This window comes from Anabrus simplex, chromosome 1, assembly GCF_040414725.1.
Source record: "Anabrus simplex isolate iqAnaSimp1 chromosome 1, ASM4041472v1, whole genome shotgun sequence".
NCBI classification, from domain to species: Eukaryota; Metazoa; Arthropoda; class Insecta; order Orthoptera; family Tettigoniidae; genus Anabrus; species Anabrus simplex.
The window spans coordinates 577,753,609-577,778,827 of NC_090265.1; the positions used below are offsets into that span (position 1 = coordinate 577,753,609).

The 25,219-nt window shown below is 37.5% G+C and overlaps 1 protein-coding gene across 4 annotated transcripts in view; it reads right to left on the reverse strand.

Moving 5' to 3' along the window:
* The window catches only part of LOC136857155 (ubiquitin-conjugating enzyme E2 W), a 335,437-nt gene that overhangs the window by 220,070 nt on the left and 90,148 nt on the right, over window positions 1-25,219 (reverse strand). For all 4 annotated transcript variants that reach the window (XM_067135584.1, XM_067135581.2, XM_067135582.2 and 1 more), the window contains exons 2-3: window positions 12,652-12,743; window positions 2,010-2,112 (exon numbers count right to left, since the gene is read on the reverse strand). In XM_067135584.1, the coding sequence (XP_066991685.1) occupies window positions 2,010-2,112; window positions 12,652-12,743 (195 nt within the window). The remainder of the gene's footprint in view (window positions 1-2,009; window positions 2,113-12,651; window positions 12,744-25,219) is intronic.

Sequence of the window (25,219 nt, forward strand, 5' to 3'; positions counted from 1 at the left end):
CTTTCAGATAATCGTGCTACATAAGGGAACATGAGGGAAACCAGAAATGATAAAACTTGATGCAGAGGCTAGTTTAACTTACTCCCACACCAAAAACACTTCTGGTGTGCAGCAGAGGAAAAACTAACGTACATCAAGTGACACAAAGTTACAGGAGGCAAACCCAGAGGGAAATGTAATTTATCTATTAATTACACTGTTCACAAAACCAAAAGAAAATGAGAATTGCCTCCAAAATCAAACAGCCGGGCCCAGCTGAAAAGCTAAGGCATGTTAATAATTGAGTGGCGAGTCAGAGCGAGTAGGGGTAAACTCCTATGTGAAAAGCAAAGCAAACATTGAATTTAAATTAAGGTGGAAATGAAACCAACAGTGCTTACCCCCAGGCAGGCCATCCCGGGTGGGAGTATCGCCGAAGTGCGTCTGCTCGCTAGACTGGCGAGAAGCGAAAGACATCGAAGGTTTGCCTCGCTCTCTCGAGGAGGGCAAAGCTGGCCCCGGTCCTATCACCAGGTAACCAATCAGGCCACAGAACCGCTCGCCACTCAGATTCACCAATCAAAACCCCTGTTATTTCCTCCAATGGAAATATTTATCGAGAACCTTCCATCCTACGAAACTAGTATACAACCAGAAAATCTTTCTAGAATCAACACGGGCAGACACCCCCTGTTCCGAAAGTCCAAGTCACGAAAATTTCACAATGTTACAATTTTCAATGTTACAAAATATCACCCAACAATAATGAAAACAACCCTTTACAATTTAGTAATATTATAAGTACACCAGTCCAAAAACAATACATTTTTTTCTTTTTTCCCCTACGTTTTTACGTTAAATCGAGGTCACGCAAAATCGGGGTTATACTGTATTTATAATTAAGTTTTATAAGAGCATTCCTTCAAAAGAATTTTGTTATGCATGGTGGGTGACAAGCTTTTCAAGCTCTATAGCATCCAAAGGATTCAGAATATTGACGAAAATATCAATTAACTTAATGTAAATAAACAGTAACTGAAAGTAAGTCTCTCACAATTTCTTAATCCTTTGTCAGGAGAAGGAATGTTGCAAGTGTTCTCTTAAATAACTACTACAGGATGATAGCACAAAGGAAACTCAATTGAAAATAGTGGAACAGGTTCACCAATCTTTAAATTATAAATATCCTTTGTCGGGGAAACACAAAATTTCCCCCCACCTTATACACGGAGCTAAATTGATACTGTTCAACCGCTGGTGACTGTTCAATCATTGGTACAGCCACCCTATTAAACAAAATATACCTAGACCATCTTGAGCATACCAAGATCAGCAAAATTAATAACATCTATTACAGGACGAGATACATAGATGATGTGTTCACAATTCTACACACACGTCATGCTAATAGCAATCAAATATCAGAGAAGCTAAACACAATGAACCTACATATTAAGCTCACAGTGGAGAAAGAAATTAATCAATCACTCAACTACTTGGATTTACCAGTCGCAAGAATAAATTACCATTTATAATACAATATTTACAGGAAACCAACACAAACAGCAAACACTGTAAGACAAGATTCTATACTACCTACATCTCAAAAAAGAGTAGCTTTTTATAGCATGATTTATAGAGCATACAAGATACCATTATCAAAAGACAATCTACACAAAGATTTAAATTCTCTTATAAACATAGCAAACCAATATGACTTCTACAAAGATTTTATTAACAAGTTAATATCAAAAATAAACCTACATCTAAATTAGTCAAGGAATCAAATAACAAAAAATGTATTTTTAATCTTCACCTTCAACCATGGAACTTGGTCCTTATTTCCTCAGTCTGAGTACCCCCCTTTCATTGTTCCCACCTGTATGTATCTGCTATCAGTCACAATACTTTCATGCCTGTTACTTCTAACTTCTGAATAAGTTATCATGGTCCACCCATCTTTCACTCCCATACAGTGAAGTTAGTCTGAAAGCAGATCTTTATATCAAAAGAAAAAAAACTGTACTTACCTCTGGTGAATCAAAAGGGTATTTTGGACTAAATTTGAACTGTAGTTGGAATATTTCTCCCTCGTATAGTGTCCCTTTAGCACCATCCATTTGAATAATCCACCTATAACATAGTATCAGATACAGCAATTATGGAGCATTTCTAATTAAAGCTGAAATCTCTATACTTAATGTTTTTATAGAATTAAACAAAGGAATCGTCCCTTAAGAATTAATACACCGGGCGAGTTGGCTGTGCGTGTAGAGGCGCGCGGCTGTGAGCTTGCATCCGGGAGATAGTAGGTTCGAATCCCACTATCGGCAGCCCTGAAGATGGTTTTCCGTGGTTTCCCATTTTCACACCAGGCAAATGCTGGGGCTGTACCTTAATTAAGGCCACGGCCGCTTCCTTCCCACTCCTAGGCCTTTCCTATCCCATCGTCGCCATAAGACCTATCTGTGTCGGTGCGACGTAAAGCCCCTAGCAAAAAAAAAAAAAAAAAAAAAAAAAAAAAAAAAATAATAATACAGCGTAACTGATATTTTTGGTGAAAATTACCTTCTGGCACTGTTGTCAACCTTAATGAGTCCCTCACCTGTTTCAGCAATGGGAATTTCAAAATTACACATTGTTGTCCAAAAATTAGAGATGAAACAATACCGCTTAAGTACAGTGACATATATTTTTGAAATACCGCGTAACTGCATTGTCTTGTTTGGTGGGGTTTTGTGAATCAAGAGGATTTCCCTTGCATTTTTTCACTCCTGCCGATTCATGCATAGTGTAACATGCCCCCTCTAATAAAAAAATACATTGTTCTGTACCTGCTCATCAGCCTCGTGCACCCGTCATCTTCGCCTTCCTGCTTTATACTCAACATGTTCTACGTGCATCTGCTCTTCGACCATGTGACTTGTGACATCAGCAAATTTTCTCAGAGCTCCTCCACACTTCCTTTTTTTTCTTTTTTTTTTCCGAGGACATTCCTTCTGTCCTCCTATAAATACTTGTGCTATTTACTCAACAAATCATACAGCTTTGATAGCGTTCTGGTGTGGACGGGTTCTGGTTGAAGTGCGTGTTTTTACACAAACTCATTTAATTTCCGTCCATCTGGAATTCATCTCTGCGTGACGACTGGGTGAGCAAACAAAACGTATGTTTATTTCAGCATCAAAAACAGGGAGCTTGACTCCCGTTTCGCACTTCAGTCTTGGACTAGAACTATTAATCCCCATCTTTATCATACATTGTGTTCACTCTTTCATTCTGTGTACTAAACATATCTTTATTCAAGTAATTAACTCCGTCGAACACATTGTGCATCAAGATGTTGTCAAGGACTTGTGTTCTATTTAAATTCACCTAACTGAAATCAATGAACCAAGTTCTAGTGGTTCCTTTCATTTCTACAGTAATAAACTTCAGATGCAGAATTCAACCTCTCTCTCCCGACCTCTCCTTATCCTTCCCCATGTGTTTTCTCAGGGTAAAATTCTTTTTATTTGGCCTTTCCACTGGATGGATATGTTTTCAACTCACCCTTAAGGTAAATTTACTGTGGCCGAATTTCTCGAATTTCTTGATCGTACGATCTCTGTTGTCAAATTTCATATCCTATCAGAACACTATTTTTTTTTTTTAGGTACTTGTTCTAAAAAGAATTGTTATACTTCTCATATTCTAAATACATTTTGTCCATAGTTTGTTGAAAATTCATCTGTACCCTTTTTAAAATATGGTTCCCTATTGTTTATCATCTCTCTGTACCTACCACGGAATCTTTTTGGTTCCCAGCACTATCCCTGTACTCTGCTGATAATGTAATCATAGCGAATAGAAGGTAGAAATGTGATCCCCCCACTAGTTCATCGGTTCCTCCGCTAGGCCGCTCTTCCAGCAGTAAGTGAGCTTGAGCTTACAAGTCCACATATGAATAAAAGACTATTATTGCATGCAAAATATTATGCTTTTGCTTACCAATCCAGAAGTCAGTTGTCAGACAGTTTAGATAGCTTCCGGGTACACTTTGTTGTCTTAAAAGATGTCAGTTCCTTTCTCATCTGTCTTGTTACAAAATAAAATCGATACTTCATATAACGTAACACAAGTTTAGGGTTAATGTCCACAACATGGTCATCGCAGCATCCTAATTCTTTTGAATTAATAGTGGTACTGTGAAAACAGTCCAAACACTTGTAAAATACATCGTCCCACAGACTATGTTCACAGGAGAGTTTTTGTTCCACTACACCTTCAACTTGCACGAACACATTATAAATTGCTCTTGAAGGATGGGTGAGGAAAATGCTGTCAGTGCTATATTTATTGCCATAGTCCCTAATAAATGTGAGGGCTGTGGCAAGTATCTCTTCTGTAGGCTCTCCGTGAAGTAGGCTGACACATTTAGGACATTTTGTGACCCTGGATACATTGCGTACTATATATCCTCGCAGATAATATATCAAACAGTCCTTTGCAAGACTGCAGCTATCACTGTTAATTAGACCCAAATTGTTCTCCAAGTCCGGTAGGAGGTCATCCATGTTCTCAGTGAAGTCTAGTGCTTGTTTTATTTTATTTTGTGCATTTTCTACTACAGCCTTATTTGTCTCTTCTATCTTCTTAGCCAGTGTTCTCATTTGATTGATGAATGATGTCAATGTTAGATCAAATTTGGGCTCACAATTACTACCCGATGACAGGGCAAGTTTGATTGGGATATAAACAGGCTGCAACATGTGTAAATTCAGAAAATCTATTGTTGAAGGGTGGTCATCACAACTTAATGAGCGTAGTATACCAAAGTGCCGTTCTAGTGGACCTTGATTAAATTTGGCTGTGAGCACATATCGGAATCCATTATTCCATAAATACCTGGACACCTGTATGGTGCTCTCAATTGTTACTCTTAGGGATTCAAGAGTTCTTTCTGAAGCAAAAGTATTATTTTTCCCACAGAGGTTTTCTCTCCATTTTATTAAGGTTTGATGCCCTATTAAATCTTTATAAAGAGCCCCTACTGGTGTAGAAGTATTTAATACATCTATTAGGATGTTTAATTTCCTTGTGAACGTTTCTGTTGAACGCTGTCTTCAAATCCCGCAAAGTTTATCTGTCAAAAGAACTTTATGCCATTTGCAACAGAATTACTTTTTTTTTTTTTTCTGCTAGTGGCTTTACATCACACCGACACACATAGATAGCTTTTATTCCTGGCTCTGTCTCACCCCATAGCATATCATCTGCAAATACCAGTACATTACTTTTTACTTCTTTTATAACCTTATTCATTATAATAATGAAGTGGTGATAGACAACTTCTTTGTTGGACTCCGCTCTTGGTTTCAAAACAACTTGACCTGCATCCTTGAATTTTTACACTGTTCTTTGTTTCTCGATATAGATGTTTTACTTGAGCTATAATCTCATCTGGCAATTCTTTACGGATCAGACATTCTCATATATGTTTACCCAGTATGTGATCATCCAAGAATACAACTACAACCATTCTATTCTTATCCCAGTATTTTTCAAAGAGCATTCTTGTCAAAAAAAAAAAAATGAGGTCTAGGGTTGATCTGTATGATCTAAATCCATGTTGTTCTTCCTCAAGTTTAGGTTCTACAGATTTTCTGATTTTTCTCTGCAGGATGGACTCGTCTAGTTCTTGTACAGCTGATAGAACCAGACAGCGCTTATAGGAAAGGAGCAAATCAACACGAAAATAAGAAAAGGAGTGGTCTGTCACTTCTATTATTCAATGTGTATTTAGAAGAAGCAATGAAACAGTTTCCAGCCACCTCCACCCATGGAATAAAATAAATGGCCAACTGTACAAAACAATATGTTTTGCAGATGATATTGCCCTCATAGCTGAAACTGAGAAGGAGATAGAGACCTCACTAAAGAAATTGAATGATCTACTAATACTAAAATGTAACATGAATGTTAACAAAACAAAAACAAAGATAATGAAATGTACTCCGGATGGTAAACAGGATGTTAATATTTCGTTGGAAGGAGAAAAACTGACTCAAGTAAATCAGTTCATTTATTTGGGAAGCATCATTACATCTGATGGGAGGTGTGAAAAGGACGTTCGTTCTCGAATAGCCCAGGCTAAAGAAGTTTTCAATAAAAAAAGAAGCCTGTTAATGTCCAAGGCAATATCCCTACCAGTAACAAAGCATTTCATTAAGAGCTTCATTTGGAGCATTGCGACCTATGGCTCTGAAACCTGGACTCTATTAAAGGCTGATAAGGAAAGAATAGATGCATTCAAAATGTGGTGCTGGTATCGAATGTTACAAATACCCTGAACTCACAGGCTAACAAATGAAGAAGTTCTCAAGAGAGCAGAAAAAACCCATCAGTCTAGAGAAAATGATAACGAAAAGATGATGTACCGTATGCGAACCTTTTCTTGATTCCGAGTTTTACGGGGGTGAGGAGTAAGGAGGGAGCTCTGCCGGTTCCGGTTATACTGCCAACTGAATGGAAATTAAATCTAAATGGAATCGATAATATGATCGATCACTATTACTTTATTAAACTTTTATTATCTTAAGCCAACAACTGTGTCACACACATTATATAACATTATATAACATTTCTCGATGCAAATCTTGTTCCTAGCGTGAATTATATAGTTTGGCTTTCCTGTGTAAACAACAGCAGTACTAGAACGTGTACGCCAGATGTCTCACGCCGATGCATAAGCGATTCATAGTTTGTGTTTCAAAGGTTGCCAATACGAATCTCGAAGATAACCGAGGTCTACCAATTCAGCACTAGGGAGCTCAGGTATCAAGAAAAGGTTCGCGTATAATAGTTGGATAGGTCACTTACTCCGGCATTCATCATGGTGCACCACATTGCTTGAAGGGAAAGACTAGAAGAGAACGACCAAGATGGCATTAAAGGGCAACGTCCATATCAACTAATCAAGCAGCTGGCTCAGGATAGAAGGTCATTAGACGAGGACAGTCATGCTACCCACCAACCATCAGGTTGAGGAGAAGGAGAGAGAGATGGACTCGTATTATTTTTAACCCATGAGATAGAAGGGTTATACATCCATAGTTATCATACTTCTTTCGGTTACCTTTCCTAAATAATGGAAAGATCACGCCTTGCCTCCAGTCACTGAAGATTTAATTTTCTTCTAAAATTTTATTTAGTACTCGTACATCCATTGTATTTCAGGTTCTCCAAGTGTTTTGATGTTGTCCACACTGAACTCATTCTGTCCATCAGACTAATTGTTTTTCATTTTACATATTGCTGCCTCCACTTCCAGTCAGGTCACACTTCCTGCATTATTGTTTGCACAGTTATCTTGTGGGTCGTCATTTGTATTGCAGTTCAGTAAGTGATTGAAATATCTAATATGTACTGAACTCATGTAATATTTCATCTTCATTTCTAGTTACCTCTCCAGTTGGAAGCTCTAATGTAATATTTTGATAGTTTTATCATATTTAGACCCTTAAGAATTAATACCACCTAACTGACAAAACTCAAAGTTTACAGGAGAGACGAGAAAAAAAATAATTTCAAAATAATGCAAGATAATCGAGTTATTTTTTGATAGTGTGATGTAAACACTTTTTTTTTAAATGTTATTTGTTCGGGGCGTCGACCTATAGAGATCACTTGTACCATGTTATATGAACCTGCGTGTAATTGGAATGGAGGAAGTGTAGAGTGTTGAATGTGAGGAAGGGAACGTTAAGGACGACACAAACACCCAGTCCCCAGGCCAGGGATATTAATCATTTAAAATTTAAAAACCCTGACCCACTCGGGGATCGAACCCGGGGTTGCCGGGTGACAGGCGGACGCATTGCCCCCTATGTAAACACATTATTGGATTCTCAGATAGTGCTATTGAATTAATTTTTAGGTTTTTTTATCCGTAGCGTCAGTTACGCAGTATTGGATCAGTTGCATTTTCGGAAAACTTTGAGTTACATGGTATTGGATTCCATAATAAAATTGATAAAGCCTAATTGTTTACATTATTTTTAAACCAATTTTTTACTGACACAGAAGATTTACCATTAAATTTAAAATATAACCTTAAAAACAGAAGTCCAACATCCTTGATTTTTTATAGTACCCAAATTGGGCTACATGAAATGAGTCATCAGCTATGATCATGATACAGAATTAATAGCTTGTATTCTTTCTTAAGAGTGTGGAATATTGTCATAATAGAAGTGACAGTCTTTAGGAATTACACTTTTGAGTTGCTGAAGATGATTCCATTTTCCTATTCTTGATCTTTAAGCACTCTTAGTAAGTTTTGGAAGCTCTTGTTCATTTACTGGTCTGGGTCTCCTGGGCATCTCCACAAAATCACCCTAAAAATCCAATTTGTAGTAAATGACTCCTGTCTGATCGTATTTAATAACTTTAAGGTCCGTAACAGTTAGGTCATTAACTTTTTGTCTGGGACAAATGGAGTCATAAATCCATTAATCTTACGGCATAATTGGTAAAGAATGAGTAGTCGAGATAAACAGCCTTGTATGGTTGGGGTTTTCCTCCTGCTCCTTTCGACACAGATGCTTATTGTCTTGCAAATGTGATTTTTTCGTTCTTTAACTTCAATTGCACTATGGACTGAGTCACATTCCATTTGGGTGCAACCCTTTTCTAGGAATTTCTGAAAAATTACAACCGCAGTTTTCTTGGCTAGCTTCAACAAAGCATAAGACATCACTACATTCCGATTTCGATAGGTGCATCCGTTGGAATAAAAGATGATAGGAACTGTGGACTTTTCCAACTGCTTACTTATTGTATCAATTATCTAAGAGGCAAAGACTGAAGCCACCAGCTCAGCTTGACTTTCATCGAACCAATAGCATGTTACATCATGTGTTTCTGAGTTATATCCAGTAAATTATGTACTGCAAGCTTTGTTTTGTAATTTAATGCACTAGCCCTCAGAAACAGAGTTACCTTTACTACCTGAAGGTCCACAGTAAACACTGCACATGCTCTGGCTTCAGCATCCTTTCTGTTCATTTTCTCATTTCGAGTATAGCGATATGTTTTAAATATTCATACTCACTTATATTGCCAGCTCTGTAGCCAACACACTGGTCATATTCATCTTATCTTATGTTTAAGTCAGATAGAATGGTATCGAAGGTGTATCTACCCACAATCTCATTATTCGTTCTTTGGCAACTCTCTTTGTACAGTTCATACAGATGACTTACTGGTTGAATTACAGGCTCCAGATGTACTTTTGTTGGCTTGCTCCTGCAGTAGTGAGGTGATATTTCTGCCAATTTTTCCAAAAAGTCATGTACTCCACTCTTCTTGTTACAATTGCCTAATGAATAAAAAACATTCATTCTCAGCACGAGGAATAGTTCCACTCTCCAAAGCTCGACCTTTCCGGTACCTAACAGTCCACTCATTAATTCCGAATGTGTTTAAAAACATTTTTTTTACAAACTTATTTTTTCTGGTGGCTGATGTGAATGTAATGGTCCAACATACCACTGCGTCTTGATTCCCCTGTACAGGGTCGTTTTCTGGGGATAAAATCCTCGAGCCCAGAAATGTACAGTTTATGCTGATCCCAAGACATAAACCAAACCAAACCAAACCCAACCCAACCCCATGGCACAACAGTCCCAAAGGGCCATGGCCTACCAACCGACTGCTGCTCAGCCCAAAGGCCTGCAGATTATGAGGTGTCTTGTAGTCGGCATGATGGATCCTCTCAGCCATTATTCTTGGCTTTCTAGACCGGGGCCGCCATCTCATCGTCAGATTGCTCCTCAATTATAATCACGAAGGCTGAGTGGACCTCGAATGAGCCCTCAGATCCAGGTAAAAATCGCTGACCTGGCCAGGAATCAAACCTGGGTAAGAGGCAGGCATGCTACCCCTATACGCGGGGCTGGCACGATCCCAAGACATGTTCTACCAAAATTCCTTAAGTACCTCTTTTCTTTCTTCGTCTTCATTGTTGTTGCACTCCCTCAATTTCGACTTTCGCACATATTTGAAGTGCAAGTAGGTCCCTGCTTCCTTTTGTTTCTCTCGACATCTTGTATAACTTTTCCTTCTTTTGTCCTTCTGTGACCTAGGTGTGGTTTGCCTTTCATTCTTAATTTCTTATTTTTGTGTTGTTTCATGTATCTACTTTTCTTCCTTTTTCTTGATTCACTTAAATTTCCAAAGAATTCTTCATCTTGATCACAATCTTCTTTTTCGCTTTCTGGTGCACTGAATAGTTCATCCGATGTTTCAGGGGTGTAATCAGAATCACTTTCTTCAGATACTTCGCTGGCAGGAGGAAGGATGGGTGGACTTAAAAAGCAATTTTGGAGTGCCATTCTCAACAGCTTCCAACACCAGTACCTACCAAAATAAGCAGTTAAATTGACATTTTAACAAGGGCTCGGACCAGGATATCTGAATTATAAGTTGGAGATTCCCGGTGTAAGCAAGGCTCACTGATGGTGCCTCAACCTTCCAGTCAGCTCTGGATCGACACAGCCTATTCTGTAAATAAGTAGCGATATTATTTCCTCCAGCAGTTTGCTATCTGAGGACCAGAGCTGAAGGAACTCTCCTGTCAGCAGCACATTAACTTAAAAATCTCATATTACTGTATTTCTTATTCGGTCCTGTGTTGATTTTTGCTAGTGGTTTAACATCACACAAACACATCAAAGGTTGGGAAAGGGCTAGGATTGAAAAGATAGCAGCCATGTCTGGTATGAAAATGGGAAACCATGGAAAACCATTTTCAGGCCTGCTGATGGTGGGATTCAAACCCGCTATGTGATAATATTTTTGGAGATATACTGACCCACAGCACATGCATTATGAAGAGCGAGAATGCCTTGACAATATTCACACAATATTGAACCTTAGATGACACAACCTTACTGGCCACAAAGTTCTAAGCTAAAATTTTTCACATAGGAGATTTTGTCCCGGCAGCGACGATATCTTATACCAATTCTAACAAACAGACTGGAAGCAGCAACTTTGACTGGACATGCAAAAAGTTACGTACAGGTCACTGAAATGAAGTTCCTTCGGTCTTGACTCCAAACGACGAGAGATAAAATAAGGAATAAGAATATCCAGTAACAACTTGGATTACACACGAGTCTGTTGGAAACCTTAGAATTAACCAGATTATGATGGTATGGACATATGAGAAGGATGGGCCCAAACAGGATCCCAAGAATGTTGTTGGTAAGAGGTTCAGAGGGAGACCTCGATGTTTGGTTGGGAAAAACACATTTCCAAAGACCTTGCAAAACATGATGTAAATTGGCAGCACAAAATAGAACTTCAGCTGCTGATGGACAGGACTAAATGGAGAAGGCTCGTAAACACCCACACCCAGCTTGCTGGAGTAAAAAATTGATGATGATGATGATGATGATGATGATGATGATGGAATTAAACTTATTTTACTACAGTCTTCTTATAGTAAATTAATCATCTTGTTGGAGTGCTTCTGACGGCTTCTGTGCCTCTATCCTCATTTGATGTTCCATGCCTGTTACCAACATTGCAGTTAGAAAAGCAGTTTTGTACAATGTGGCTGTCAAGTGCATGTGAGTTGTGTCGGTTTACTCAGAATGTCTGCGTGTTAGAGAATATGAATTTTTCATATTAATATGGATTGTTTTTCATACTGTTTTACAGTGTTAAGTGTGTGTATCCTTCAGGGATGATGAGAAGAATTTTCATGCTTGTGTTGATATTGATCAGGAAAATTAAGAACGAAAGTGAGAAGATTGGGTTGAACTTAGATATCAGAACATAGTAACAGCACAAAATATAGATGTTAAGATTAAAAACTAACAATGAAGAAATAGAGGTAGTTAAGGATTTCATCTTCTCAGTTCTAAAATTAATCGGGAAGGCGACTGCATCCGTGAAGTTCATGTGGAAATTGACAATGGAAGGAACACAATGATAAGTTTGAAAATATCAGGAAAAGCAGGGACATCAGCGAGAGAACCAAATGCAGAATGGTCAAAGCCATCATTTTCTCTGCTGTAAAACATGGACCTTGAAGAAAGCTGATAGGAGAAGGATCAATGCATTTGAGCTTTGTAGTTCATGAAATCTGCTGAGAATATCATAACAGCCAGAATCAGTAATAAGAAAATCTTGGGACTACAGTAAGCCAAGCCAAAAATCTCTTTGGAAGGGAGTAGAGTGAAATAAAAGCTATCTTACTTTGGACATATAATGAGAAGTACCTCCCTGGAAAAGGATGTCATGCTCAGAATGGTGGAATGCAAAATAGGAACTGGAAGGCCTAGATCACACTGCCTAGATGATGTCAAAGGAGTTGCTGGCATGATGGTTATTTAACTGAAAGAAGTTGCCAGAAAAGAGCTGAATGGAGATGCTTGATCCGTAAGAATGAGAGATGTACTTGATTGAACAGATTAAAAACTAGACAGAGATATTGACGTCAGCATATTTAAGTCGTGTGAAGAGTGTGGCTGGCAAAAGCAGATTTTGTAAGATAATAGTGAAGTTAATTTAATTTTGTGAAAATGTTCCCATCACTACATAATGAATGTAAACAATGAAACATTATTTTGATGTTTCTGTCATTAATAGGTTTAGTAACATTTAACAGTAAATACTTACTGTGTTAGATTCTGCCCAGCACCTTCTGCATCGACCGTAACACCTGGTGGAGGTTCCTTCATGAGTGACATCAGCTCCTTTTGTAGCCGTCTCTGAAGAAAATAAAGCACATGATTCCTCTTGAAACAGTACTGGTACACATATATACTCTTCTGTGAGATACAAAGCAATTCTCTGCATAAGAATGAGCAGAGAACAGTCGCAAGAAATAAATCCAGTACGTATTTCCCCACAAATTTGAAACATTTGAGAGAACATAAGTACCGGTATGTCATTTACAAGCACTCTGGAATTAGTTACATTAGCATACAGGGTTGGATAACTGGCTAGACAGCAGGAGGGTTTTCCCATATTCAGTTGAATTCTATTTGGTACAAAGGAATCTATCACTACACATTAACATACTTTAAAAGATGCATAAAGAACATTAAACACGAAAAGAAACTTATATAATGAAAAGTGGTCTCAACCATCCTACTGCTTTGTATTCTAATGAACTTTCCTTCTCTGATCACGAACAAAACTTCAGCATCCAACAGAAATTAGTTCAACAACAAACTTTTATAACTGTAACCATTTTTAGATTCTAGTATCAATGCTATGCCATATACATTTCTTTGAAGTGGCAAAATATCAGAGGTAACAAACAAAAGATAATTTTCTTCTCTTACAGAAATGGATAGATGTGATCACCACAAGTTTCACCTGTTGAGTAGCACTGAAGTAACCAAAGGATGTATACAGAAATTTACCCTTGTTAGACTATGGACATACTCACAGAGGCAGACTGACTGACTGACTGACTGACTGACTGACTGACTGATTCATCATCACCGAGCCAAAACTACTGGACATAAAGAAATTAAATTTTGAGGATACATTTACGTTACACTAAGGGAGGATTTTTGGATATTCCGTCGCTAAGAGAGTGCAAAGAGGGGTGAATTTTTAAAATGAGTGTGTCTATAACTCAAAAATTTTAAAAGTTTATGGATGTAAAAATTGGTATTTAGAAATAAAGGAACACATATTTTTTTGTTTTTGGAAAATCCCACTAGGAGGGGTGAAAAAGGGGTTGAATGCCTTTAATGAGAATACTTACATATCAGAAACTGAAGGCATTACAGACCTGAAAATTGGTATTTGGAATCTCCTTTAAAAATAAAGAAACTCATATATTCCATTTAATGGGGATAACAAATGGAATGAAGTTTTAGAAAGACTATATCTACAGTATATCTCAGAAACATAAAATGTTACAGACGTAAAAATTGGTACTTGGAATTTCCTGTAAAAGTAAAGAAACAGAGGCGATTTATTTTCGGAAACTCCACTTAAACGGAACTGAAAAGGGGGTGAAACTTTAAAATGAGCATGCCTACAGTATACCTAAAAACTTAACATGTAACAGAAGTGAAAAATGGTACTTTTTTCTCTATTAAAAATAAAGAAACAAGTATTTTTGTTTTTGGAAAAATCACTTGGATTGGGGGGGGGGGGGTAAAAATGACTGGAAATGGGGTTGAATTATTTTTATTAGGATACCGATATCTCAAAAACTTAAGGTTACAGATGTGAAATTTGGTATTTGGAATCTCCTTTAAAAATAAAGAAATACGTATTTTTTGTTTTCAGAAATCCACTTTAAGGGGGGAGGATATTGAAAAATCATTTGAATTATTTGTATGAAGATACTATTATCTCAAAAACGAAAGATGTTGCAGACGTGAAAATTGGTATTTGGAATCTGCTTTAAAAGTAAAGAAACACGTATTTCTTTGATTTCGGAAAATCCAAGGAAGGGGGTGGGGTGTGAAAGAACTGAAAAATTAATTGAATGAATTGTATGAGGATACTTACATCTAATAAAAACTAAAGTTGTTACAGACGTGAAAAATTGGTATTTGGATCTCCTTTAAAAACAAAGAAAAACGCATTTTTGGCGGAAAATCATCTTGGGGTGCAGAGGTGAAAAGGAGTTGAATTCCTTTTATGAGGACACATATCTCACTGAAGATGTTACAGTCGTAATAATTGGTGTTTAGAAGATCCTTTACTAATAAAGAAACACGTATTTTCCCCGGAAAATTCACTTAAGAGGGAAGGGGGGAATGTGAAGGGAAATGAAAAAAGTGAATTATTTTTATGGGGATACTTACATCTCTAAACTGAAGGTAACAGACGTGATCATTGGTATTTGGAATCTCCTTTAAACATAAAGAAACACGCCTTCTTTTAGGGGGGGAGGGGGTGCAGGAAATCAACTTAACGACGGTGGGGTGAAAAAGAAGTTGAGACCAATTGATTTTACTGTTCACAATGTACTTGATTCTGATCATAAACTGATCATTTTAAATCTTTCCTGGGTTCGTTTTCAAGAGCCATCTTTTACTTTGGAGAACTTAAGTTAGATTACAGTAGATTCTCGTGGCATATAAATGAAAATTTAAACACATTTGAAATAAACGAGAGGAATGATATCGATCGTGTAATTGTTCACCTCTATAACAAGGTCAATAATGCACGGAAGTATATCACTCGTATCGCCAGAAATCCCGCACACTTGCCTACGCGCGACAATGGTGCTGGTCACATTGTCAGCAATGACAGATGTAATTTACCGCTAAGTAGCGGTCTTACATCTTGCTGCGGGGTCCAGCACATCAACAATATTATTATTATTATTATTATTATTATTATTATTATTATTATTATTATTATTATTAAGATCGCGAATTTTGGCGGATTTATATAAAATGTTAAGCACTCAATTATAAATTTCAGTATAATACCGTAGCGAAGCACGAGTATCTTGCTAAGTGTAATATAAATGTATCCACAAAATTTCATTTTTTTTAAATGTCCAGTAGTTTTGGCTCGGCGATGATGAATCAGTCAGTCAGTCAGGACATGTTCTTAGATTATTGGTCATCGGGCTCACTGCAGTCCGCGCTATCATTCCCATAGCTTTCGTTCTAGGATTATTTAATGCACACAGAGATTCTCCCAGCAGCTGTTAATGTTTTGAGTGTGCACTGCATATTTTGTGTACTGATAAAGAAGATTAGGTGCCTGTAGCAGATGTACCAATACGCAGTTTGATGTACACGCCCTTGAAGAGAGAGTTATCATGCTGTATCAAAATTCGAGGGTTCCATTTTGGTGAACTCTGGCGCCCAAATAACGGACATTTCAGTTAATCATTTTATTCATTGATTTTACTTATATTTGATAACATTAAGATTTAAAATTAACTCCTAAGCGTGAGGTGAGTATTACAGCTGTCGACATGAGAATTACAAAGCTTCCCGAGCCTTGTAAACCTGGAACCATCAAAGTTAAAAACGAAGGAGAGTTGATCAAAAAGGTCAGAAAGGAAACAAAGATGGAATTAAATTTAAGAGTTTGGCCAAGTAAGTTGAACCAATGCCTGACTCAGGTAGGGGTCTCATGGTCACCAATTAATACTCCAAAGTAGAGAGGTGGTGGTGGTGATTATTGTTTTAAAAGGAAGAACAACTAGGCATCCATCCTATATTAACACTAATCAGAGAGAAAAATAGAAGGGATCCAACACTTCGAAAAATGAAGGTATCGGCCAAATAAAGATAAGGTCCATGAAGGGCGTGAAAATGAAAGAATTCCTAGGCCTTGAATGCTCTTATACCGTCGGGGTCGAAAAAGAACAAGAGTTGACCAAGGGAGGTCGGACAGGGTAGATGAACGTGAGTAGCCTGGCACGAATGAATGGAAGTAATGCCAGGACTTAGCTAAGGGCCCCGTGGTCACCAACCCAAGCTCCCAAGTTAAGACCCCCTGGGGCCCCTTTCAATTGCCTCTTACGACAGGCAAGGGATACCGTGGGTGTTTTTCTACCGCCCCCACCCACAAGGGGTTCAAAGCAGAAAGCCCTTGGGAGTAGTCACCCTCTACGTTTAACTACATTTTACAACAGTCCCGTCACTGAATAATAATAATAATAATAATAATAATAATAATAATAATAATAATAATAATAATAAAAGAAATATGGGCACAATGGAAGGCAAATGCACGTCTCTAAGTACTTTGCTTAGTCCTAATAAGCTTATTCGCATATAATAATAATAATAATAATAATAATAATAATAATAATAATAATAATAATAATAATAATAATAATAATAACAGAGGACGAGGAGACTGCCATTAAACAGCTCGAGATAGTTTAAGAAAGTGCAGAAATGGTGGAACTACAGATATCAAGAGCCTGAGAACAAAATATTGTACAACTGACAGGGTTCCTTACTTGAAATACCTGGAAGAATTTATCGAACCGGGAGGCCTTGAAAATATCTCATAACAAATTCGTCCCAAAAAATTAAAGAAGCATTACGGTTAGTCCAAAACATCTACAACAAAAGATCCATGTCAAGACATACAAACATTCGGCATTACAACACAGTCAATTAACCAACTGTCCTTTACGTAAGTGAAACACTGCCACTCAACAGAAAACAATAACTTGAAGAAATCCAAAAAGAAGAGAGGAAGATCATTTAGGAAAATCTTAGGAGCAAGATACACTCAAGACGGTTACAGGTTACAATGAATCACAACAGAAAAGTTCTCAAACATCGAAATTGAATTTAGGAAAAGACGAATGAAATTCTTCGATCATCTCACTAGATTACCAGAAAATCAACTGAAAAAAGGACTCAACACCCTGGTTTTAACGAACTTCAAACGGACCTCAAAAAACGCAAACATAAGTGCAACAGACATTCTAGAAAGAGACGTCTTTAGACACAAAGTAAACAACTGGAAAACTATATCAGAGCAACCACAACAAAAACAGTACAGACCAAAGTGGTCGGAAGAACGAAAACAAGCCTTCTCGGAAAGAATGAAAACCTATTGGAACAACAATAAGAACCCACAGAAGAATTGATTGAGTTGAGTTATTTGCTTAACGTCTTCCAATATTGGGAAAATTCGCCGCCACTACTACTACTACTACTACTACTACTATTACTAATAATAATAATAATAATAATAATAGAGCCTGCCTGGCCGAGGCGTGCTCGATTCACCCGGAAGGACGTGGGTTCGATTCCCCGCCAGGAAATCAAACATTTAAGAAACGAGATTTCCACTTCCGGAGGTGCATGTGGTCCTGAAATTCACTCAGCCTAAACCAAAAATGAGTACCACGTTAATGCCTGGGGGCAAAGGCGGCCGGGCGTAGAGCTAACCATTCCACTATACCCCATCAAGTGCGGAGGTTACGGATAGTGGAAGCCTTTACCTTCCACCCCTCCAAGAGCCTTCATGGCCTGTACAGAGATTAATTTGCTTTGCTAATAATAATAATAATAATAATAATAATAATAATAATAATAATAATAATAATTGTACCGGGAGGTACACCCCAACGCCGCGCATTTAAATTTTGCGCCTAAAAGAACTCCTCTACTGGAGAAACCGTGAACTTGAAGCTAGACCCACTTAAAACTTCACTCTGAAGATGTCACCACTAAAATCTGATATAATTTTGTTATTGTGAAGTTTTCTGAACTGACTGTATTTCTACTTGTTTTGTTTGCTATTCATCAAGAAGTTTGGACATTCCATAGATGTCACGGCTGAAAAAATATGACCATGCACCCTGGTGCGAAGTGTATGAACTTTTGATTTAAAGAAGTTTTGTATCCATAAGTTTTTTTACTAACTGATGCTCATTTATTTTTGGGTTGGCAATATTTATCTTTTCTTTCCGCCAGTTTTGAATCTAACCAATCCCAAATTTCCGTAATTAATTTTCCTCCTATCACAGGCTTCTTCTCCGATTCTGTGTGCCACTTTTGAGCTCAACCAATAAAATTCTGTGGGTGTATCTTGATTATTCATGAAAGGTCTCGAACTTTCCCCGAGGGTTTATAAATTGCGGATTTTCATGTCTCTCGGCCAATTGATCGTCATCTGACCTAGTGTGTGTGTGTCAAGCAGGAGGCCTCTTCGTCAGCTGCTAGAACTTCTAACAGGTAATGGCCACTTAACATCTTCATTTCTTGCTAGCTCCGCAGTTTAACCTGAGGGAAAGGTTCGAAACTTTAACTATGTAACCAACTTCTCTAAAATGTAAATCTCCTTTCGGCTAATGTAAAAATTTCATAAATCTTTAACTGTAAACCGGGGATAGAGAGTGATATACCCTCTCGAGCTCCCCTTCATCTTGGTTTGAGATGCCACGTTTTGTTTCTCCAATGTATTAAAGTGATTTCTGTGATATGAAAATGGGAACTAATATTTACTGGACATAATTGAATTATAACATCAAAGCATCTAAGAGTATTTATTTATTCATCTGTCGTGTCGACTTGGGTATCGAGCCGTTATCAATATTATCGGCCATTGAAATTATACCTATGGCATGCTATCCATTGTTTTGGACTTGCGCCTCCCCTGTGTTCTGGCTTCGGTAGGGGAGGACTGTGATGTGAAAATGGGAACTAATATTTACTGGACATAACTGAATTATAACATGAAAGCATCTAAGAGTATTTATTTATTCATCTGTCGTGTCGACTTGGGTATCGAGCCGTTATCAATATTATCGGCCATTGTTGGAACTGTTACCTAACTGTGGAGGTTACCAGACAAATTTAATTCAAGTTACTTATCCATTATTGTCACGCATTTGACTGGACTATGTGATGCGCTGAATTATTATTTGTGACTTCTGCGCACCTTCGCGGTGCACGCGTTGAATCATAGGACTGGCTACTTTTCCAGATCAGTGTGAGCTCGGTAGTCTGGTCGCCGCTACACTCCAAGATGGCTGTGTTGTGTGAAGCTCCCAAGTGGACGGCTTGGCAAGAAGGGAAAGCGATTACAATGGAGCCTGACTCCGGTGGTTAAATGATGATGTTAGGGCTAGGCCCTGTTATTCTTTTGAAAGTTATCCAGTGTGCTCCAACCTTAATATTTTCTTAATGAAACATGTAAACTTGGTGCTGCGAGTTAACCGTTATCGGTATGAAAAGTTTTAAGTGTCTTGTAAGTAGGATATCTTAACTCCAAGTAAGTACTGAAAATTATAATTTATTGAAGGGATTCCGTTCGTTCAGACACTAGAGTGAGTAATTTCATCGTGGACATGACCAACATCATAAACGCAACTTTTGGTATAGTGTAACCTTGTAAGCAAAATTTGATATATATTTGAAATGAATCCGTTGGAAAAAGAAAATTAATGTAATGTAGGGAGATCGGGATCGCTAGTTATGCGTCTATGAGGTGGTATTTTGTGTAAGTGATTTTATCTTATGGTTTTGTCGGTGTGCATTATTGCCAACTGTTCTTCTTGATGTTCATAATGATGATAATGATTATTATTATTATTATTATTATTATTATTATTATTATTATTATAACTTATTCTTTTAGTAATTCATTTCGGTGCGTGTTTTCTCCCTTAATTTTTCCCTGGTTGGTGGTATTTGCTGTCTGTTTTTGTCCTATTGCCTTCGTGGCTGATTATTTGTACGTGATTATTATTGCATTGTTCCGGGCGTTAATTAATGACACCTCATATTCGCATCGTAGCGCAATCCAGGGCCCCATCTGTTCTAAAGTATGTAAGCCGCAGGGGAATTGATTAACTAAAGCTAATGCAAACTGGTACTATCACCTCTTGGATAAATAATAATAATAATTATTATTTTTAATAACTTAAAATCTTAAAATTGAAATTTGCTGGTCGAAATTAAGTTTAATAATGGGGGTCATCTTTCGTTGTCTTATAACATTTCTCCCATTGTTTGTGTTCCTTGCTTTTGTCTTTATTATGTCATGTCATCCCTTCTTATCTAATCTGAAGATACGTTATTTTTTGGGTGGCTTTGATGATTATTATGGGACACTGGCTTCGCGTCGGTAACTGGTAGCTCCTGTTGTGAGCTTCTGTGTTCTATTATTATTATTATTATTATTATTATTATTATTATTATTATTATGTGCGCACCGTTACTTGTAAATTTCCTTTAATATACTTCTTTTTGTTGGGGTTGCTGTGCGCTATTATTTTATTGTGTTTTCATCTAGCTCGTTTCTTTGGTGTAATGTTAATTCGCGGTTGGAGCCACGAATTTTTTTTCCGTTTTCGTGTGTCCTTGTGTGAGTCTTGTAATTTAGCATTTTAGTAGTGTAGCAAATTTCAATTTTAAAGAGATTTTATATCGCGGGCCCGCATATCGGTTGCAACCAAATTTTAAAATATATTTTAATCTTTCTGTATGTAAGGTAATGAGTTAGTAATGAATTTCAAACTTTGATTTGGGTGGAAGCCAATGTTAATTTTATGTAAGCTTCATTTCATCTTAATTTCAATTTATTATAAAATACTGTTTCTCTTATTTAGTTTAATTGCATTTTAAATTTTTGGAAAAGATATATCTATATATATATTTATTGTTCTTATTTTATACCATTTTCAAATTACATTTACTTAGTAAATTTTCTTCATTTTAAATTTATCCCGTGTATCATTTAGTAGCTAGCAATATTCACCTGGCAACCTGTCAAAGTTATGTAAGACCCTGGCTTTTTTAATTCTCGCCTTTGCCCTCCACGCTTCATATTTTATGCTACTGCCCTTACGGTAAGTATTGTGCTTGTTTTCTTCTTGATGTTTGTGCTTTTCATTTGGATGTTTTGTTTACTAATTGGTAAGGTTGCAGTAGTGATTGGTAGCAGAGCGTGGTTATCACTACTGCAACCTTACCAATTAGTAAACAAAACATCCAAATGAAAAGCACAAACATCAAGAAGACAACAAGCACAATACTTACCGTAAGGGCAGTAGCATAAAATATGAAGCGTGGAGGGCAAAGGCGAGAATTAAAAAAGCCAGGGTCTTACATAACTTTGACAGGTTGCCAGGTGAATATTGCTAGCTACTAAATGACACACGGGATAAATTTAAAATGAAGAAAATTTACTAAGTAAATGTAATTTGAAAATGGTATAAAATAAGAACAATGAATATATATAGATATATCTTTTTCCAAAAATTTAAAATGCAATTAACTAAATGAGAGAAACAGTATTTTAAAATAAATTGAAATTAAGATGAAATGAAGCTTACATAAAATTAACATTGGCTTCCACCCAAATCAAAGTTTGAAATTCATTACTAACTCATTACCTTACATACAGAAAGATTAAAATATATTTTAAAATTTGGTTGCAACCGATATGCGGGCCCGCGATATAAAATCTCTTTAAAATTGAAATTTGCTACACTACTAAAATGCTAAATTACAAGACTCACACAAGGACACACGAAAAAGGGAAAAAAATCGTGGCTCCAACCGCGAATTAACATTACACCAAAGAAACGAGCTAGATGAAAACACAATAAAATAATAGCGCACAGCAACCCCAACAAAAAGAAGTATATTAAAGGAAATTTACAAGTAACGGTGCGCACATAATAATAATAATAATAATAATAGAACACAGAAGCACACAACAGGAGCTACCAGTTACCGACGCGAAGCCAGTCCCATAATAATCATCAAAGCCATCCAAAAAAAAAGTATCTTCAGATTAGGTAAGAAGGGATGACATGACGTAATAAAGACAAAAGCAAGGAACACAAACAATGGGAGAAATGTTATAAGACAACGAAAGAAGACCCCCATTATTAAACTTAATTTCGACCAGCAAATTTCAATTTTAAGATTTTAAGTTATTAAAAATAATAATAATTATTATTATTATTATTTATCCAAGAGGTGATAGTACCAGTTTGCATTAGCTTTAGTTAATCAATTCCCCTGCGGCTTACATACTTTAGAACAGATGGGGCCCTGGATTGCGCTACGATGCGAATATGAGGTGTCATTAATTAACGCCCGGAACAATGCAATAATAATCACGTACAAATAATCAGCCACGAAGGCAATAGGACAAAAACAGACAGCAAATACCACCAACCAGGGAAAAATTAAGGGAGAAAACACGCACCGAAATGAATTACTAAAAGAATAAGTTATAATAATAATAATAATCATCATCATCGTCATCATCATCATCATTATGAACATCAAGAAGAACAGTTGGCAATAATGCACACCGACAAAACCATAAGATAAAATCACTTACACAAAATACCACCTCATAGACGCATAACTAGCGATCCCGATCTCCCTACATTACATTAATTTTCTTTTTCCAACGGATTCATTTCAAATATATATCAAATTTTGCTTACAAGGTTACACTATACCAAAAGTTGCGTTTATGATGTTGGTCATGTCCACGATGAAATTACTCACTCTAGTGTCTGAACGAACGGAATCCCTTCAATAAATTATAATTTTCAGTACTTACTTGGAGTTAAGATATCCAACTTACAAGACACTTAAAACTTTTCATACCGATAACGGTTAACTCGCAGCACCAAGTTTACATGTTACATTAAGAAAATATTAAGGTTGGAGCACACTGGATAACTTTCAAAAGAATAACAGGGCCTAGCCCTAACATCATCATTTAACCACCGGAGTCAGGCTCCATTGTAATCGCTTTCCCTTCTTGCCAAGCCGTCCACTTGGGAGCTTCACACAACACAGCCATCTTGGAGTGTAGCGGCGACCAGACTACCGAGCTCACACTGATCTGGAAAAGTAGCCAGTCCTATGATTCAACGCGTGCACCGCGAAGGTGCGCAGAAGTCACAAATGATAATTCAGCGCATCACATAGTCCAGTCAAATGCGTGACAATAATGGATAAGTAACTTGCATTAAATTTGTCTGGTAACCTCCACAGTTAGGTAACAGTTCCAACAATGGCCGATAATATTGATAACGGCTCGATACCCAAGTCGACACGACAGATGAATAAATAAATACTCTTAGATGCTTTCATGTTATAATTCAGTTATGTCCAGTAAATATTAGTTCCCATTTTCACATCACAATTTCCATCCGAGCAACCTCAGTAGTTTGGGATTAGCCCCTGTTTCGTTGGCTAAGTGCCCTATACGTCTTTAAATTTATTTTTGGAGTTCAATCTTCGACTCCATTCAAGTTGTATTCGGGCCATTTATTTAACTTGTTCCTTTTCACTAAGGCCCTTTAGGTTGGGTACTAGATACCTCTGTGTAATAAGATTTCTATTTGTAAATAGTGCCTTGTAAGGCCAGTGATTATTAGATTTTCATGTTATGTCGCCTTGAGTAGGCTTGGAATACTGAGAGCACCTTAGCTCTTTTTCAAGTGTTGTAAAAGTGCCGCTGGGAGGCCTGATATTGTAGTTTAAGGAGCAAGTGCTCCATGTATCAGGGGATTTCTGCCCTTGTGTAAATTTGTGAGCTTTATAAATTTGAGCTAGGAGCCCAAGAAATGTAAAGCTAGGGGCTTAAAGCCCAAGGTTCACGTGAACTCGAGGCTACGTGACATCTCCACAAGCACTATCACCCTAACACGAAAAACGACTTGAGCCAAAATTCTACGCGTTAACTTTTTACACTGATTGCTCAAAGATATGATGATAACTATTTCTAACCTGTTATTTGAAGTATACATTAGAGGGTTAAAAAAAAGAACAGAGGTGAGCTATGCTGTTACGAATCATCAACAGCAGTGCGCTACAGTGGACGCCGCAAATGTGTCTTGTTTCAAATTGTGGGTGGCTTCAAATAGAAAGTATATTACGTTATATCTGTAGCAGAGATTGGAAATTTTAGATAAGTTGGGCTGAGGCTCTTCGCGGAGAATCGTTGTTGCTGAATACATGTCGTTTTCCACACAACAGAAGTACGGGACGTAGTGGAAAATACTGCCATAATGAAGAGCTGGAGGAAAAAAGTGGCTATTGTTGCCATCGAAAGGTCCGGCTCCTCGGCTGAATGGTAATCGTAATGGCCTTCGTTTCACAGGGTCCCAAGTTGGACTTCCGACCGGGTCGGGGATTTTAGCCACGTCAGGTTAATTCCTCTAGCTAGGGTATCATCTTAACACACATATTCGTTTACATACAACATATCATAATACCAACCACCACATAAACAGGTAATAGTGAATATATCCCCACACATAGCGTTGGTGTCAGGATGGGCATTCGTTCGTAAAACTAGGCTTAATCCACATTATTGTCAACTCCAGACAACTGGGAAAAACACTAACTGACATCAAGTGGGAGTCAACAATATATATTTGCTTTACGTCACACCGACACAGATAGGTCTTATGGCAACGATGGGACAGGAAAGGCCTAGGAATGGGAAGGAAGCGGCCGTGGCCTTAATTAAGGTACAGCCCCAGCATTTGCCTGGTGTGAAAATGGCAAACCACGGAAAATCATCTTCAGGGCTGCCGATAGTGGGGTTTGAACCCACTATCTTCCGGATACGAGCTCAGAGTTGCGCGCCCCTAACCGGACGGCCAACTCGCCCGGTGAGAGAGTCAACAATACGCGATAGTGAAGAGCCACTTATTAGGAAATCATTAATTCCTGACATTCAGTACGGTACACTGGCATCGTGTAATCATTTTTTTTTTAAACGGGGGTGTTTTTCA